Genomic DNA, 16,861 nt, shown 5'->3' with positions numbered 1-16,861 from the left:
AATAGGCAACAAGCACCTTGTGTTGTTTGCATTGCAATGCAAAGATTGAGCTTGTCCTGCGTTCACTCAAAGTACGGTATGTAATGATCCTAACCCAATATTTTAGTAGAAGAATGAGTTTTTTGTATATATTTTATGGAGGATTTGGAATGGAATGTAGTACATGATTGATTTTTTTTTTTTTTTTTTTTTATGTAAGTAAAGAGGAAGTTAAAAATGAATAAAAATTGACTCTTACTGACTGTACCTTCTAATCATTATTTTGTGTTTTTACAATTTTAATATGATTTTATATGCTTTAATAAAACAAAGATCTTTTAAAATTTGTCAGTATAACGCACTGTAATGCAGATTTTTGCAGTAGTAACTGTGTTGCTCAAATACATTAATTTCATGGGTTTGGTTTTAACATTAAACATCAAAAAACATTTAAAAATTTCAGACCACAATTTCTTGAACTAATTTTGGTTTGTAGTTTGTCCATGCGGGTTGTAGTTTAAAATCAACAAACTGCTGATGGGTCGCTGCCCTGTTTTGTGCTTCCATTTCTGGGATTAGTTTTGTATGTATGGCTACGACTGCAGTATCTACCATGGCTGAAAATAGCAAATTTGGTAGATAAACTTTGTCTGTGTCCTGCGTTCCGTGATAAAAGGCATCAGTGGTTCAAAGGAAAATAGTCCAAGTCAGCCATTATTTTTTGCAACCAGCAGCCATTTGGTCAAGTTTTCATTTTGGGATAACCATTTTAAAGAGAACCCGTCAGGCAAATTAACCCCCGAATCCCCTCTATCATATACATCCCCTTCTATATTGTAGCTTCTTCTCACTCCTAGGAGTAAAGGAAAAAGAAGAAAGAGGAAAGGGTGATAAAACCAAACCCAAGACTCCTCAAACCCAAAGATGTAACATGTGCTTTAACAAACTCCCTGATTCTTATAAGAAACCAATGTATAAGGACTGTGTAGACAATATCATGCGTGAAGGAACAAAGTCTTTTATGGATGAATTAAGATCCATGTTCCAGTCCGAAGTTAAAAACCACAGTTGCATCCCTCTTTCCAGAAGGGCCTCCCCCTAAGAAATTCAAAGCCCCTGGGCCCATTCAAGAGTTGGACTCTGTAGGAACAGGAAGCATTGTCCTGATCCAAGGGGGTGAAGAGGAGCAAATCCTCGAAGTTCAGGAAAAAAAAAAGTCAGAATCTAGATTTCTCTTCTCTCTAGACAATTTAGATACATTGCTAAAGGCAGTCAGAGAGAATATGGATATTGAAGATCCAGTGGAAACAAAATTGGTGCAGTATGAGCTTTTTGGCTGTCTAAAGGTACAGAAGAAAAGAGTTTATGCAGTCAATGACATGCTAGAGGACCGTAATCGGCAACAATGGGAAGAGCTGGAAAAGAGGATCTCGGTAGCCAAAGAATTCAGGAATAGGCTGATATTTGATGAAGAAAATGGAATTCAATCCCGAAAGTAGACGTCCAGGTCATGAAAGTGGTCAAGAAAACCATCCTCCCTTTCGTAGATGCAACTCAACTTAGGGAACCTATGGACCGAAAATCGGACAGCATTTTAAAGAAGACATGGAAGTCAACGATGTTAAACCTGAAAGCCAATGTTGCAACTACTTCAGTTGTTAAGACCATGACATATTGGCTAAACAGTCTAGAAAATCAGATCATTAGTGGAGCCACAAAGGAAAAGCTTTTAGAGAGTCTTCCTCTTTTAAAATCAGCAACCACCACCTTCATCACAGATGCCTTGGGTGAATGCCTCAGGTTTTCAGCTAAGGAAGGTGCCCTTTCCAACGTAGCCCGTGGGGCCCTCTTGCTAAAACAATGGTCGGGGTACTTGAGATCAAAATCTAATCTATGTGGCATACTCTTCACGGGCGAATTCCTATTTGGTCCAGAATTGGACACCATCTTAGAAAGAGCAGCCGACAAAAAGGGATTTCCAGAACCGAAGACTCAGAGGAAACCTTCCTTTCGTGATTCCCGGGAAAAATACCCATCCTACCGTGGTAAAGGAAAACGGGGCCGATGGAGTTGCCCCAAACGGGGTAGAGGTAGGGGATATAGTGCCTCCCAGAGTAGCCAGCCCAATCCTGCCAAAAAACAATGACGCAAGGGTGGGGGGAAGATTCTCCTCCTCCCAGTGGAACCAAAACAAAGAACGCATGGATTCTAGGAGTAGTGCAGGAAGGCTACAGGATCGAACTAGGATCACTGCCTCCTCAAACATTCGTGTCAACAAAAGTCTCTTCTCCACATCTTCATCACCTTATGTGGAGTGAAGTACAGTCCCTACTAACCAAGAACGTAATATCTCCTGTCAGATGAGAAAAGGGTTCTACTCACCCCTATTTCTAATCCAAAAACCAAAAGGGCCCTACAGGATGATCATAAACCTGAAAATCCTGAACAGACACTTCAAATACAAAAAGTTCAAGATGGAGTCTCTAAAGTCCACTAATTCCGAAGAAGGCGGCCCTTTGCACTATAGACCTCAAAGACGCGTATTACCACGTCCCAATCCACCCCAACTCTCAAAAATACCTTCGATACGCGGTCTTATCTCCAGGAAATCGACTAATGGTCAAACCTCAAACCCAGCACCAGACTAAAGTTCCTGGGAATTCTTCTGGACTCAGTACATCAATATTCAATCCTTCCAGAAGAGAAAGCTCTAAACCTAATATCCAGGTAACGTCCTTCCAGGAGAGACAATGCTGTTCAGTTAGAGAAGCCATGAAACTCCTAGGACTTCTCACAGCCTGTATAGCATGTGTTCCTTGATCCCAAAATCACACGAGAGATCTTCAGAACTGGATCCTTATGGACAGGGATTTAAAACGACTAGAGAGGAAAATAAGGACCCCCCTCTACGTAAATAATTCCCGTAACTGGTGGAACATAACAGAGAATCTAGTCAGAGGCTTGAAATGGAACTGGCCAACAACAATGATCCTGACAGGCGCAAGCAAGACAGGTTGGGGAGAAAAACTGCCAGGGAAACTGGTTCAAGGCCAATGGTCCCAAGCAGAAAAAGGAAGATCCTCCAACTACAAGGAGTTAAAGGCGGTTTGGGAAACCCTAAAGAGATGCTCAGAGCAACTCCTGTGAAAAAAAAATAAATGTACCGTCAGACAACACGACCATGGTGGCCTATCTCAGCTGTCAAGGGGGCACACGATCTCTGACTCTTCTTAATCTGTGAAGAAAAATCTTCTTATGGGCAGAAGAAAATGTTCTCTCCCTGACGGCTATCCACCTAAAAGGATCAGAGAACAAGGAAGCGGACTTCCTAAGCAGACACACTCTGGATCCTCACGAGTGGTGTTCACTCTACTAAAAAACTTGTTTGCCACCAGAGAGAACAGGAAAGTAGACCACTACTTTTCTCTTCAAAAGAACAGTCCAGACTACCTCCTAGACGCCTTCAGTCACAGCTGGCAGGTAAAACTGGCCTATGCCATTCAGTTAATATCAAGGACAGTACAGAAGATAAGGCAAGAGAATCTCAGGATCATCCTAATAGTGCCCCTCTGGCCAAAGAAGAGCTGGTTTCCAGTATTGAAAAACATGTCATTGGAAGATCTAATTCTTCTACCTCAGAGGAGGGATCCCCTATATCAGTGGTGGCGAACCTATGGCACGGGTGCCAAAGGTGGCACTCAGAGCCCTTTCTGTGGGCACCCAGGCCTTCACTCCAACACAGAGTTTGCCAGACAGCACTCAGGGCTTCCTCCTGCGGTCCAATGCAGCTCAGGACATGCCATGCTCAGCGCCATTTTAAAGCAACCTCCTTGGCTGCCAGGACTACAGGAGAAACGAGAAAGTGTGGACAGAGAAATTATTTTTGAAGATCCTGGTCTGGGAACCCGGATTCTTCCTTTTTAGGGGACTCTGCAAGGAAGCTACAATCCAAATTTCTCCATCATATTTCTATTATATTGGTGAACTCAGGACGCCAATACGATTGGAACCTGTGATATAGCCGGGGTCAATAAGTTGCTGCTTAAATTGTCAAGTTGGAACTTTGCAGCATATTTGTGGGTTTTGGTTGAAGTTTGGGCACTCAATCTCCAAAAGGTTTTCCATCACTGCCCTATATCAAGGTGCGGTTTATCATCCCAGCCCGGAAATATTCCAGCTATCGGCCTGAGAAACAGATGTTAAGAGCCAAGGGTCTGATGGATAAGGTCATCTCTACACTACAGGCAAGTAGGAAAACGCTGACCTCAGCCATCTACTTAAAAATCTTGAAAATATTTTCTTCCTTTTGCCATCCTGAGATTCCTGATTTATCTTCTCCTAACATACAGCAGATCCTGGAATTCCTGCAAGCAGGACTATCCAAAGGCCTAAAGACCAGCGCATTAAAGGTCCAGGTTTCAGCCCTCAGTGTCTTCTTTGACATCTCTTTGGATGAACATAGGTGGGTAAAAAGGTTTTTAAAAGCATCTGCTAAACTTAGATCTAACATTCCCATTAAATCACCACCATGGGAATTATCGACTGTCTTGAATGGTCTTATGCAAGAGCCCTTAGAGAACTCACGTTTTAGGAATGTCACATTAAAAACTGCTTTCCTTGTTGCCATAACAACAGCTAAGAGATTAGGTGAAATTCAAGCACTATCTATAAATTAACTTGATCTAAAAATCTCTGAGGACAGGATCTCTCTGATGCTTGATCCCAGCTTTCTTCCCAAAGTAACAACAGACTTTCACCGTCGTCAGGAAATTATTCCCCCCTCTTTTGCCAGAATCCAAAATCACCAGGGATAGCCAGCTGGCATACATTAGACGTGAGGAGAAAAGTTCTGGAAGTAACAAATAGTTGGCGGAAAGACTCAAACCTGTTTCTTCAATTCCAGGGGGAAAAAAAAAAATCACCATTGCACGTTGGATTAAACAGACAATTTGGGAGTGCCATACCCTTCAGAGCCTAGAAGCACCTACGAATCTTAAAGCCCACTCTACCAGGGCAGTAGCCACCTCTTGGGGCGGAAAGAGCAGGAGCATTTTTGGAGCAAATCTGTAAAGCTGTGGCTTGGTCCAGAACTGGAACTTTTGCCAAACACTATAGCAGTGGTGGCGAACCTATGGCACGGGTGCCAGAGGCGGCACTCAGAGCCTTTTCTGTGGGCACCCGGACCATCACCCCAGAACACCAGACAGAACTCAAAGAATCTTCCTGCAGTTGCAAGCCACTTAAAAGATGCTGTTTTCATATTTTGATACTTGCTTCTCTACTTCGAACTGTAGGAATAGGGAGAATGAGTAGACAGGGCTGAATTATCTTTGGAGGATTCTCTGTGTACAAAAGGACACTGGAAAGAAGCTAAAATAATGCAAATTTTCCATCTTTTTACTGTGTTGCTGTCCACAGGAGGCCAATCTGATTGAAAATTGTTGAACAGGGAGCAATAAGCTACTGCTTTAATTTTTGGTTGGCAACTCACGATAAATAAGGGGCGGTTTGGGTTGAAGTTTGGGCACTCGGTCGCTAAAAGATTCGCCATCACTGCACTATAGATTGGACTTGCACTCTGCTAGAGACTTGTTGTTTGGTAGAAAGATTCTACAAGCAGTAGTCCCTCCCTAAAATTCCTAAATCATCTGGTACATCTCCAGGTGGACCGTCATGGGGGACATCATGGAAAGTGAGAATTAGACCGGTGAGTCTAATTCTAGCTTTCATAAACTGCCATTACAAAGCATTGTCCCTTTCTGGTCATTGCTCCTCTACATGCCTGTAAACCTAAGCAATCAGGTACTAAACCTGTATGCAAATGACCTGAGAGATGTTCAATGAGTTATTATCATATTTATCTGTCCAGCTTATTCATGAGTGGGAGGCACAGCCACACCCCCAGTGCTTGACTGACAGCCTGTATAATGGTGTAATGGGACCTCTGTGCTTCCTGGTGATGGCGCCCCCTACAGCCTTTGTGTGTATAGGTGAGATACAACAGTTCCAGGCAGCCATGTTCTAGCAGAACATGTCAGATTCATGTGTAGCTGATGTCTGTGTCTCACAAATGTGTATGGGAGCATGTCAGTAGATAAAGCACAAACACTAGCAATGATCTCCTATACATTACACACATATATGAGCAGGGGGAGAGGAACAGGGTGACATCACTTTCTCTCTCCATGTGCCAAGCCTCATTTACATAATATAGAAAATATGATATTACAATGATTAATATGAATTGACTAGATAAAGGCTGGGGTGGATCCTTGTAACCATAGAAAGGGTTCCAGCAGCAGAAGGCTCCTAGTTGAATTGCTGTTGTACAACCAAACAACCAATAAGATGTACTACTGTACATCTGTAGGAGAAGGAAGGAAAGTACCATATGAACAGGAAAAGACATCTCTGACCGCCAGCTACTTGAAGCAAGGTGACTATAGTCTACCCTGACAATAAATAAGTATTGGATATATTTGGTGTAATTAACTGTCTTTCATTTAAAAAGTACAATTTGCCCCTCCAAACTTGTTTCACCACTGAAAACTTGAGAAAGCCGCACAGAGCGTGAAACGCTCCTGTGCTAAGGCTTGCTTTTGCATGTGTTTTTACGCTTCTTAAGCTGAATAAAGTGGGTGAGTGCCGTTACTTTCCTCTACGTGTTGCTTATGGACTTTTATGTTTATTAACTGACCCTCACCGCACTGTCCTCTACCGGGATCTCTGGTTCCAGGGTCGGTCTGTGGCTTACTGTGTGTCGAGTGGGGATACTGCTCTGATGAAAGATAGTGACTGCCAGTTTTCCTTCATGAGACCTTGTTTCACCACTGAACGTGGCAGCATCATGGAATGAATGGGACATTAATTAAATGCTAGACAATGTGAATAGAAATTAACAGAGAAGATATGGAGTATATACAGTACACTGAATGTGATGTTCAGGTGTTCACACTTGGGTGCGTCATCCTATGTCCAAGAATAATAGGACACATTAATCAATTAAATAACTACTTTTTCATTGTATCTGACACAAAATCTCAATAATATCTCCCACGGTACCACAGAATTAACCCCTAGGCGCACCAGGACGTTATAGTACGTCCCCGGGGCTAGATGCTTAGCGCACGGGGACGTTCTATAACGTCCTGCTTCTGGCACCGGCTCACGAACGGAGCCGGTACCAGAAGCAGCGGCTGTCAGCTGTCTAGTAAAGCTGACAGCCTGCGCTAACACCCGCGATCGGAGCCGGCTCCGATCGCGGGTGTTAACCCCTTACACGCCGCGGTCAAACATGACCGCGGCGTGTAAGGGTGTTTGCGCTGTGGATTGGATCCCCCGTGCCGCTTACCGGGGGATCCGATCCACTTCTGGGCAGCTCCGATGACTGGCATGTGCCCCGGAGCTGCCCGGTCTCCATGGCAGCCAGACCCCTTCCGGGTCTGACTGTAAACTGTCTGAGCATGCGCAAGCTTGCTCAGACAGTTTACACTGCTCTACAATAAAATAGTATTGTAGAGCAGTGTATTGAACTTAAACCAGTGATCAGAGCATCACTGGTTCAAGTTCAAGTATGTATAAGTAAAAATATGCAAAAACACTTAACACTACACATTATAATAAATAAAAAATAAATACATAAAAATATAAGCCCCTAAAATGTCACTTTCCCATAAAAACACTTAATAAAGTATAAAAAACACAAAAAACCCCACATATTTGGTATTGCTGCGTCCGTAACAATCTGTATAATAAAACAGAATCGTTACTGGACCCGCACGGTACACGCCGTAGGAAAAAAAACGCAAAAACGTTCCGAAAAAAGATAATTTTTAATTAATACCCTATAAAAAAATGCTCTAAAAAGTAATTTAAAAAATGTTATGCACTCCAAAATAAGCCCACTAAAAAGAACAACTCTTCTCGCAAAAAATAAGCCCCTAACCAGATTTGTCAGCCGAAAAATAAAAAAGTTATGCATATGAAAAGATGATGATGCTAAAATGAACAAGATTTTCTCCAAATTGGTTTTTATTCAGTACAATTGAATAAAATACACAAAACCCCCACATATTTGGTATCCCTGCGTCCGTAACAATCTGCATAATAAAACAGAATCGTTATTAGATCCGCAAAGTTAACCCCGTAAAAAACAAAACAAAAAAAAGCTCCAGAAAAAAGATCATTTTCAATTAATACCCTATAAAAATGCTCTAAAAAGGGATTTAAAAAATGTTATGCACTCTAAAATAAGACCACTAAAAAGAACAATCCTTCTCGCAAAAAATAAGCCCTTAAACAGATTTGTGAGGCGAAAAATAAAAAAGTTATGCATATGAAAGACGGTGATGCTAAAAGTAACAACATTTTTGCCAAATTACTTTTTATGCACTAAAAATGGGAAAAAAATAAAAAATCTATATAAATGAGGTCTTTTTGTAATCGTGGCGACCCATAGAATAAAAATAATATACTATTTTTATGGTATGGTAAACAGCCAAAAAAAAACCCCCATAAAAATCTTCCTGAAAAGTGATGATTTTCATTTCCTCCACCAACAAAGAGTTAATAAAATCTCACCAATTAGCCTATAGATTCCCCCAAATTACGTACCAGAAAAGTGCATCTCATGTGGCAAAAGAAATAAGCCCCTATAGGTCCACATTAAAAAAAAGAAAAAAATTATAGCCTGTACAATGTGACATAGCAAATCTGATCTGGATGGCGCCTCCTTCCCTTCTATGCCCGGCCGTGCGCCCATACAGCAGGTTACCACCACATATAGAGTATCCGTGTACTCGGGAGAGATTGGGTAACAAACTTTGTGGAGCCTTTATTCATTTAATCCATTGTAAATGTTTAATTTTCCACCCGAAATGAGTGTATTGTGAAAAAATATTACAATTTGCAGACTGCACCTCCATTTTGTTTTAACCCCTATAAAACACGTAAAGGGTTAACAAACTTCTTAAAAGTGGTTTTTCATACGTTGAGGTGTGTAGTTTCCACAATGGGGTAATTTACGAGTCCCACTATTATTTAGGCCTCTCAGTGTCAATTAGAATTTGAGCAGGTCCATCTAAATACAGGTTTTGGTGAATTTACAAAAAATTTGAAAAATGATACCTAAATTCTGAGCCTCATAACATTCTAGTAAAATATGTGGAATCTTAAAAAACCATGCCAACATAAAGCAGACATTTGGGAAATGTAAGTTATGAATTTATTTGGGAGCTATGACCTGCATCAAAAGTAGAGAATTTAGAACGTTGAAAATAAAGAATTTTTCCAAATTTTTGCCAAATTTAGTTTTTTTTCATAACTAAACACAAAAGATTTCATCCAAATTTTTAACCCCTTAAGGACGCAGCCTGTTTGCAGGTTAAGGCTCGCAACTTTTTTTTGAAATTTGACCTGCGTCTCTTTATATGGTTATAACTTTTGAACACTGTTACTTATCAAAGCGATTCTGAGATTGTTTTTTCCCCACATGTTGTACTTCATTTTAGTGGTAAATTTTGGCTGATACGTTTTGCGTTTATTTACAAAAAAAAGAAAAAAGTGATGAATTTTTAGAAAAATTTGCCATTTTCGAAATTCAAAATCACCGCGTTTTCAGGCAGATAGATTTACCACCTAAATAACTTGCAGAATAACATTTCCCATTTGTCTACTTTACATTTTCATAATTTTTGAAATGTTTGGATCATTTATTTTGACGTCACGCGGCCTACAAATCGAATAGCGCTTTTCCGTATTTTCGGAATTGACTATTTTGGGGATAAATACTGTTTGAAATCAAATTTTACATATTTAGCAACAAAACCACCTATATAACCAACCCATTTTCAAATCTGCACCCCTCAAACTATCAGAAACAGCATTTACAAAGATTGTTAACCCCTTGAGATCTTCATAGTAATTGAATCAAAATGGCGGTGAAATTTAGAATGGTCAAATTTTGTCGGTTATACGTTCATTTAGCCCTAAAATTTGCACATTTCCAAAAGATAAAAAGAGAAAACTCACCATAAAATTTGTTCTACAATTTCTCCTGAGTGCAGCGACCCCCCACATGTGGACATTACTTGTGTTATGGGGGCACAGCAAGGCGCAGAAGGGAAGGAGCACCCTGCAGCTGCCAGGATTTTAGTTTCCTCGTTGCCCCCTTTTGAAGGCTATAACATTTTCGCTTTTCCGTTATTTGGGCCATGTGACGGCATTTTTTTTGCGGGACGAGATGCTTTTTCCAGTGTTACCATTTTGGGGTTGGTATCACCTATTGTTGAAAATTTTGGAACTTTTTTTGAGGTCATGAGTAGAAAAGCATCAATTCTGTACTGGATTTTTTACTTTTTTTTTTTTTTGTGTTCACCGTATAGCCTAATAATCCTGTTATCTTTATTCTATGGGTCGATACGATTACGGGGATACCAGACATGAATATTTTTTCTTATGTTTTACTAAATTTGCCAAATAAAACCCTAATGTGGGGAAAAATCTATCATTTTTGCATCGCCGTCTTCCAAGTGGCATAACATTGTTACGTTTTTGGCTACAGAGCTGGTTGATGGCTTGTTTTTTGCGGGACATGTTTTTCTTTGCAACAATATCATTCTGGAGTACATATGTTTTGTTGATCACTTTTTATTGCATTTTTAGTGGGATATAATAGGTAAAAATCATAATTTTTGGCGGGTTTTTAACGTTTTTTTTTTACGGCGTTCATCATATGGGTTCAATAGTTATTTAGTTTTATTCTATGGATTGTTACGGACGCGGTGATACTATATATGTGGGGTTTGTGTTATGATTTAGACTTTTTTGAGTGTTATATGTCTCTTTATATGTTTTGGGGCTTATGGGCATTTTTAGTGATTTATAAAGTAATTTTTTATTGAAAAACATTTTTTTTACATTTTTTTACATAATCCACCATGGGATATGAACAAGCAATCATCTGATTGCTTGTTCTTGATAATACTCTGCAATACTAATGTATTGCAGGGTATTATCAGTGCCAGCCTATGCAGATGCATAGGCTGACACTTTGCCTTTAAGATGACGTCACAGACGCCATCTTAAAGGTAAAGCCTCCAGGCTTCTCTGGGGTCCCGATCGGACCCCAGAGGTGCCAAAACAGCAATCGGCCCCCCCGAAAACGGTGCGGGGGGGCCGATTGTGATGTAAAGACCCCCAGAAGGCAGGTTAAATGCCGCGGTCGCGTTGACCGCGGCATTTAACGGGTTAAACACCCGCGATCGGAGCCCACTCCGACCGCGGGTGTTAGCCGGGGATGTCAACGGTAGATTACCGTTGAAATCCCGCGGCTAACGATGCCGGTTCGGCTGCTATACAGCGCTGAACCGGCATCGTCTCTGCGCAGTAGCTGTACTGCGCTGAGCGCTATTCGCGGGACTCAGCGCAGTACAGCTACGGCGCAGAGCGCTAAGGGGTTAAACTAATTTGAAGTACAATGTGTCACGAGAAAACAATCTCAAAATCCCCTGGATATCTCATAGCGTTCCAAAACTATAACCACTTATAGTGACACAGGTCAGATTTGAAGAATGGGGCCGCGTCCTTAAGGCCAAAATAGGCTGTGTCCCCTAGGGGTTAATAGTTGGGATAAAAGATCTCTCAATAGTCTAGCTGGTACTCCGGCAAACGGTTCTGGTCATATTTTAACGTTTATTAAGTGTTATTAACTACTCTTACCTGAATAATAATAAAAGTTATGTTTTAAAGAGCTATCCATAGTGGCACATTTACTAATGGCTGTGCGCTAGTTTTCTGTCGGACTTTGCACGTTCTTATAGGTGCAAACTGCTTGCATGGGTATGAGAAGTGTCTGCACAACAAATGTGTTGCATGCGACCCTTTTGTGGAGTAGCTGCGGTAGGCATCATGCTACACAAATTAGGGGGCGTTCTGGTGCTCAGTCGGACCGTGCACCAGATTTATTATGCAGTCTGACAGAAGTGTGTCACAAGCCCTATGTTAAAGCTGCACCTAAAAAAAGTTTGTGAACTCTGTCGGGGCAGTGCAGGGGGCGCCAGAAATCCTTAATCTGGAGCATCCGGCCCTATACACAGGCAAACTGCATTTAGTGCAGTTTGCACTACTCTTAGTAAATGTGCCCCATTATGTCCAATTTAGGTTTTTTTTTTTACATAAACACATTACTTCCACATACACAGGAGCTGCCTGAATTGTCTAGACAGGACTAATAAACCTGAGCTGGATGACTTGTACACACCAGCTGGTGCAGCGATTGATTACTTCTGCCTGTCATGGACAACCCAGTGATGATGTATTCTCGGCCTATACTGGTCAGGACAAGACTCAACATTCCGTTCTTGCACAATAATTCATGCAGAGTGCTCGAGTAGAACTTCCCCTTTTTGGAGCTCACAAGCTTCCCTGGCTTCTGCATTACGCAATGCTATTCAGCAAAGCACATTGGAGGGGATGTATTAACGGACTTGCGCCACAATTCTGGTGGTTTTGCGCAAAAAAAAACTGTGTGAAAATCCTTACACCACAGTTATCAAGCCTTTTGAGACCTTCTTTTAGCCATTTTCCAACTTGTCCAACTGAGGGGGCGGGGCCTTCGGAAAATGGACATGGCACATTTTAATGTTCCGTGCACCAAAAATTGTGTTGCAGAGTTTAGACCACTTTAAAGTAGGTCTAAACTGGAAACCGACAGTCTTATCCTGCATGTCAACCTATATCTTGGATGGTGGGAGGATCAGCACATCTTCACTGATGAATTACGTTTGTACACAAAGCACATCCTATTTTGGGGTAGATATATAGAAGTCATGCTGACCCTCTGGGAAGGGAATATCCATCCCTTTTAAAAGTTTGTCTGCATCCTTAAAACTAATGAAATTGGTAAGAAATGTGCGTTCTAACACAATCAATTTTTTGGATCTCACCATAATGAAAGATGATTTAGGTTACATTCATACAACTATATATCGACTTCTACAAATATTCTTTTGATCTGGAAGAGGTGGCACCCAAAATCCCTAAGGAGAGGAATTCCAATTTGCTAGTAGGGTGAGAAACATTGGGAGAGAGCTCTGTCACATGCTCTGCGGAGGCAGGGGGAGAAATGCAATACATTGCTTCCATCCCCCATTTCCTCCAGTAACCTCTGTTTAGCAACATTACTGTCAAAAAAATGGCATATGTACACACCATATGCGTCCCTATGGTCATGCCCTATATTTGTCTGTACCATTTATTGCCTATACCATTTATACCAAATTTGAAAGTATTATTATTTAAAATAAATAAAATAGATTTCATCACTACCTTTTTACGGTTCCTGTTTCAGTTTTATGGGAGATATTTGTATATAAACTTTTGACGTCAATGGTCGTTAGTTTAAAACCCTCTTGCCATGGGACATTTCTAATACTACTCATTTGTGTCTTTTAAGCATGTGGGGATATTTTGTAACATAGGTCTGAGTATCCAGTCAACATATTTTGACAAGGGTTCGGTAATTGATCATACGCCTGCAAAGATAGGTTGTCCTGGCGGGGCTTGGAGTGTGTATCAATACCATCCCGGTTTTTGGGGAAGAGGGGGGAGTAATTGGCCATAGTTTTAGTAAGTACCGTATTTTTCGGCCTATAAGGCGCACTGGAGTATAAGGCGCACCTCTAATAAATGCCTGCTAAGACATCTAGGTTCATATATAAGGCGCACTGGAGTATAAGGCGCAGGATCAAATGCAGTACCTAAAAATGACCAGCAGGTGGCAGACCTGTGCACAGTACAAGCCAGCTAACTTCCCGGGAAACTTGTCTTCAGCATGTCAGAGAGCTCCGATCTCAGAGGTATGGGCTGCTGGGGGTTAATGCAGGGTGATGCAGCAGGGGTTAAGCGGTCTCCCTCTGCCCCTTCTCCTTCCCTCCTCAGCCAGAGTGTTATTCCTGTGGGGTTCCCTGTGGCTCCTTCTCTTTCCCCTATTACAGGGCAGTCAGGTATGGGGGATTGTTTACTGATGATGATGATTGCCTCGTGGTCGGCACTATGGCAGCTCCGGTCTCTCCGTGCTAGGGGAGGGCAGGATGGGGGCACTTCAGGAGCTAGGGACCCTGTATACTGTGTGGGAAGGTGCAGGACATTTCTGGGGATGGAGCTTTTAAACACTGGTAAACGTACAGTACATCTTGTCTGTAGTACATTTCTGTATAAGTTCATATACAAGGCGCACTGGCCTATAAGGCGCACCTTTGATTTCTGAGAAAATTAAAGGATTTTTGGTGCGCCTTATAGGCCGAAAAATACGGGTATACCTTTTTTGACTCCTGTCCTCAAAAAGGAACATAGCTGTTATTTAATCTTAGTAGTTAAATCTTTCATTAATTTCTGATACACTTTTGGATTATACAGTTGTCTGATGGCCTCTTTTGCATCCCCCCCTTATCTGCTCTTTTAATTTCCAACTTTTCATTGTTCTTAAGCCGCTCTAAGGCCCCTTTTTCCTTATAGGGGGGAATGCAGTAATGAGGACATAGGAGTATTACTTATTAGTAGACAGGTGAGGACACCACAGGTAAGAGGCTAGAGAAAGTGCTGGACGGTGCAAAACGGCTGTCGCCTGAAATAGAGAGGACTATTTTTTATCAGTGAGTGTGCACATTTTTTTAATCTATTGTTATGAAGTGGATTTTGAAACTTTTATACTGACTGAAACAGAACACCATCGTTGCCTTGTCAAAAAAAAGACGTCCAGCACCAATCTTCTTAAAAGTAGATCTTTATTATTGCATTCTAAAAGTTCAAGTCTGAGCAGAGAGCCGACGCGTTTCGAGGGAACACCATCTTAATCATGGCTAACATTAAAACTGAACACAGACATTTAAAATACACACCAGCCAATCACAGCGTTCTTGAGGTAAACGTCATATCCCTTAACATATAGTTCAAAATTTTAGTACAAGAATACAATTTCAATATCAATAATCATTCTTAATATCAATATATTGTGATGAGATCATCACAAAAATTCATTCCTTTAGGGATCCTGGTATTCTAAAAGCTTCTCGTTTACGAAGCCTTCGATCCAGTTCCCTCCAGATACACCACTATTCTTTTTAGCTATATCAGTTACGTTTTTGCTAATTCAAAGCTTAATTTTTCTTTTAGTATTACCAATGTATCAGATGTTGCCTTGTCAATATCTCTGTTGATCTCATGATTCGCCAGTAGACAAAGGAAGAAAAAAAGATGTGGGATAGCGCCTCCCGTTCCCTCCCTATGTTGTAGTTGTGTATGTATAATGTAAGCCTGGCTATGTATATAATCCTCCTGTGATGTAGATGTGTATGTATACTGTAAGCCTGGCTATGTATATAATCCTCCTGTGATGTAGTTGTGTATGTATAATGTAAGCCTGGCTATGTATATAATCCTCCTGTGATGTAGTTGTGTATGTATAATGTAAGCCTGGCTATGTATATAATCCCCCTGTGATGTAGATGTGTATGTATAATGTAAGCCTGGCTATGTATATAATAGCCCTGTGATGTGTATGTATACTGTAAGCCTGGTTATGCATGTACTCCCCATGTTGTTGATGTGTATATAATATATATAATGTAAGCCTGGCTAGGTATATAATCCCCTGTGTTATAGTTGTGTATGTAAGCCTGGCTGTGTATGTAATCCCCCCATGTGTTGTAGATGTGTATGTATAATGTATATAATGTAAGCCTGGCTGTGTATATAATCCCCTGTGTCGTAGCTCTGTATGTATGTATGTCTGTATGTCTGCCTGTGTCCGGCCGGAGCGGGTGTGAAGGTGCAGCCAGTCCCCGCACCCAGCACCCTCCCTCTGCTCCTATAACGAGGAGGGGCGAAGGTCGCTCCAATAGGAGGCAGCGGGTGCAGAAGCGCAGCAGGCAGCACGTACTTCCAGGGAGCACAGCCCGAGCTCTATGCCCCCTGCAGCTCCTACTCATCTGTACACAGCTGCTAAACATGTCCGCTGTAGATCTGGAGAAACTGCGGATGTCAGGGGCCGGGAAGGCGATCGCTGTCCTGACGAGCGGAGGAGATGCACAAGGTCAGTACAAAGCACATGATCCGCTTATGTGGCTGCTCCATGCAGGCAGCAGGAACCAGAGGAAACCTGCTCGTGTCTACAGAGGCCACAGCGGGTCATACTGCCCTGACACCGGGGGATGTGTACTGCCAGGTTTACCACAAACTTTTCAGTCATTCATATCTCCTTCCCATGACGGTACATGCGCTGTACATGTTACATGTGATGTGACCCGCAAGATAAGTTACCCACATGAGGTTACTGGGGTCCAGCTCTCACCCCTCAGGGTCTGGGGTCTCATTAATCTTTATAGCAGGCCAGCTGATGGGTCGCACGCTTTACTTTTTGTAGTGATTGATTATAGTATTGCAGCTTTGTCCCACCTAAAGAAAAGATCAGTGGGGCTCCAATAGTGACCCCCCTCATTTAAGGGTATGGAGCAGGATACTAAAACACCCGACTTTCTGTATGGGACCTCACAGATTTTATGTGCCATTCACCTCTGGTGATCCGGGTCACTCAAACTGACGCAGCATTACTAAAGCTTCAGTGCTTGTACATTTCATTTTCTAACCACTGCCCTGATCCCCAGGGTTTTTTATCCAGAATTAGAGCAGGGCCGGCGCTATGGGTAGGCAAAGTGGGCAATTGCCCAGGGCCCCCTGAAAGGGGGAATCTCTTCTTTCAAATGAATCTTGAATTTTGTTTCTAGGTGCTATGGATCCAGAGATATTCAGGTTTAAAGTGAGAATATCAGGTGACATTTGTAAATATCTCCCAACGGCAGTTTAACAGTTAATATCTCCGTTTTCC

At 41.7% G+C, this 16,861-nt stretch overlaps 1 protein-coding gene across 2 annotated transcripts in view; it reads left to right on the top strand.

Moving 5' to 3' along the window:
- Positions 1-15,795: 15,795 nt before the first annotated feature.
- PFKL (phosphofructokinase, liver type) overlaps positions 15,796-16,861 on the top strand; it is a 54,930-nt gene continuing 53,864 nt past the window's right edge. Inside the window, exon 1 of one of the 2 annotated variants that reach the window (XM_072120870.1) lies at positions 15,796-16,069. In XM_072120870.1, the coding sequence (XP_071976971.1) occupies positions 15,985-16,069 (85 nt within the window). In that variant the 5' untranslated portion in view covers positions 15,796-15,984. The remainder of the gene's footprint in view (positions 16,070-16,861) is intronic. The other variant, XM_072120871.1, reaches the window with a different exon arrangement.

The sequence above is a fragment of the Engystomops pustulosus genome, chromosome 8 (genome assembly GCF_040894005.1).
Source record: "Engystomops pustulosus chromosome 8, aEngPut4.maternal, whole genome shotgun sequence".
Lineage (NCBI taxonomy): Eukaryota > Metazoa > Chordata > Amphibia > Anura > Leptodactylidae > Engystomops > Engystomops pustulosus.
This window is presented reverse-complemented; position numbering and strand designations above follow the sequence as displayed.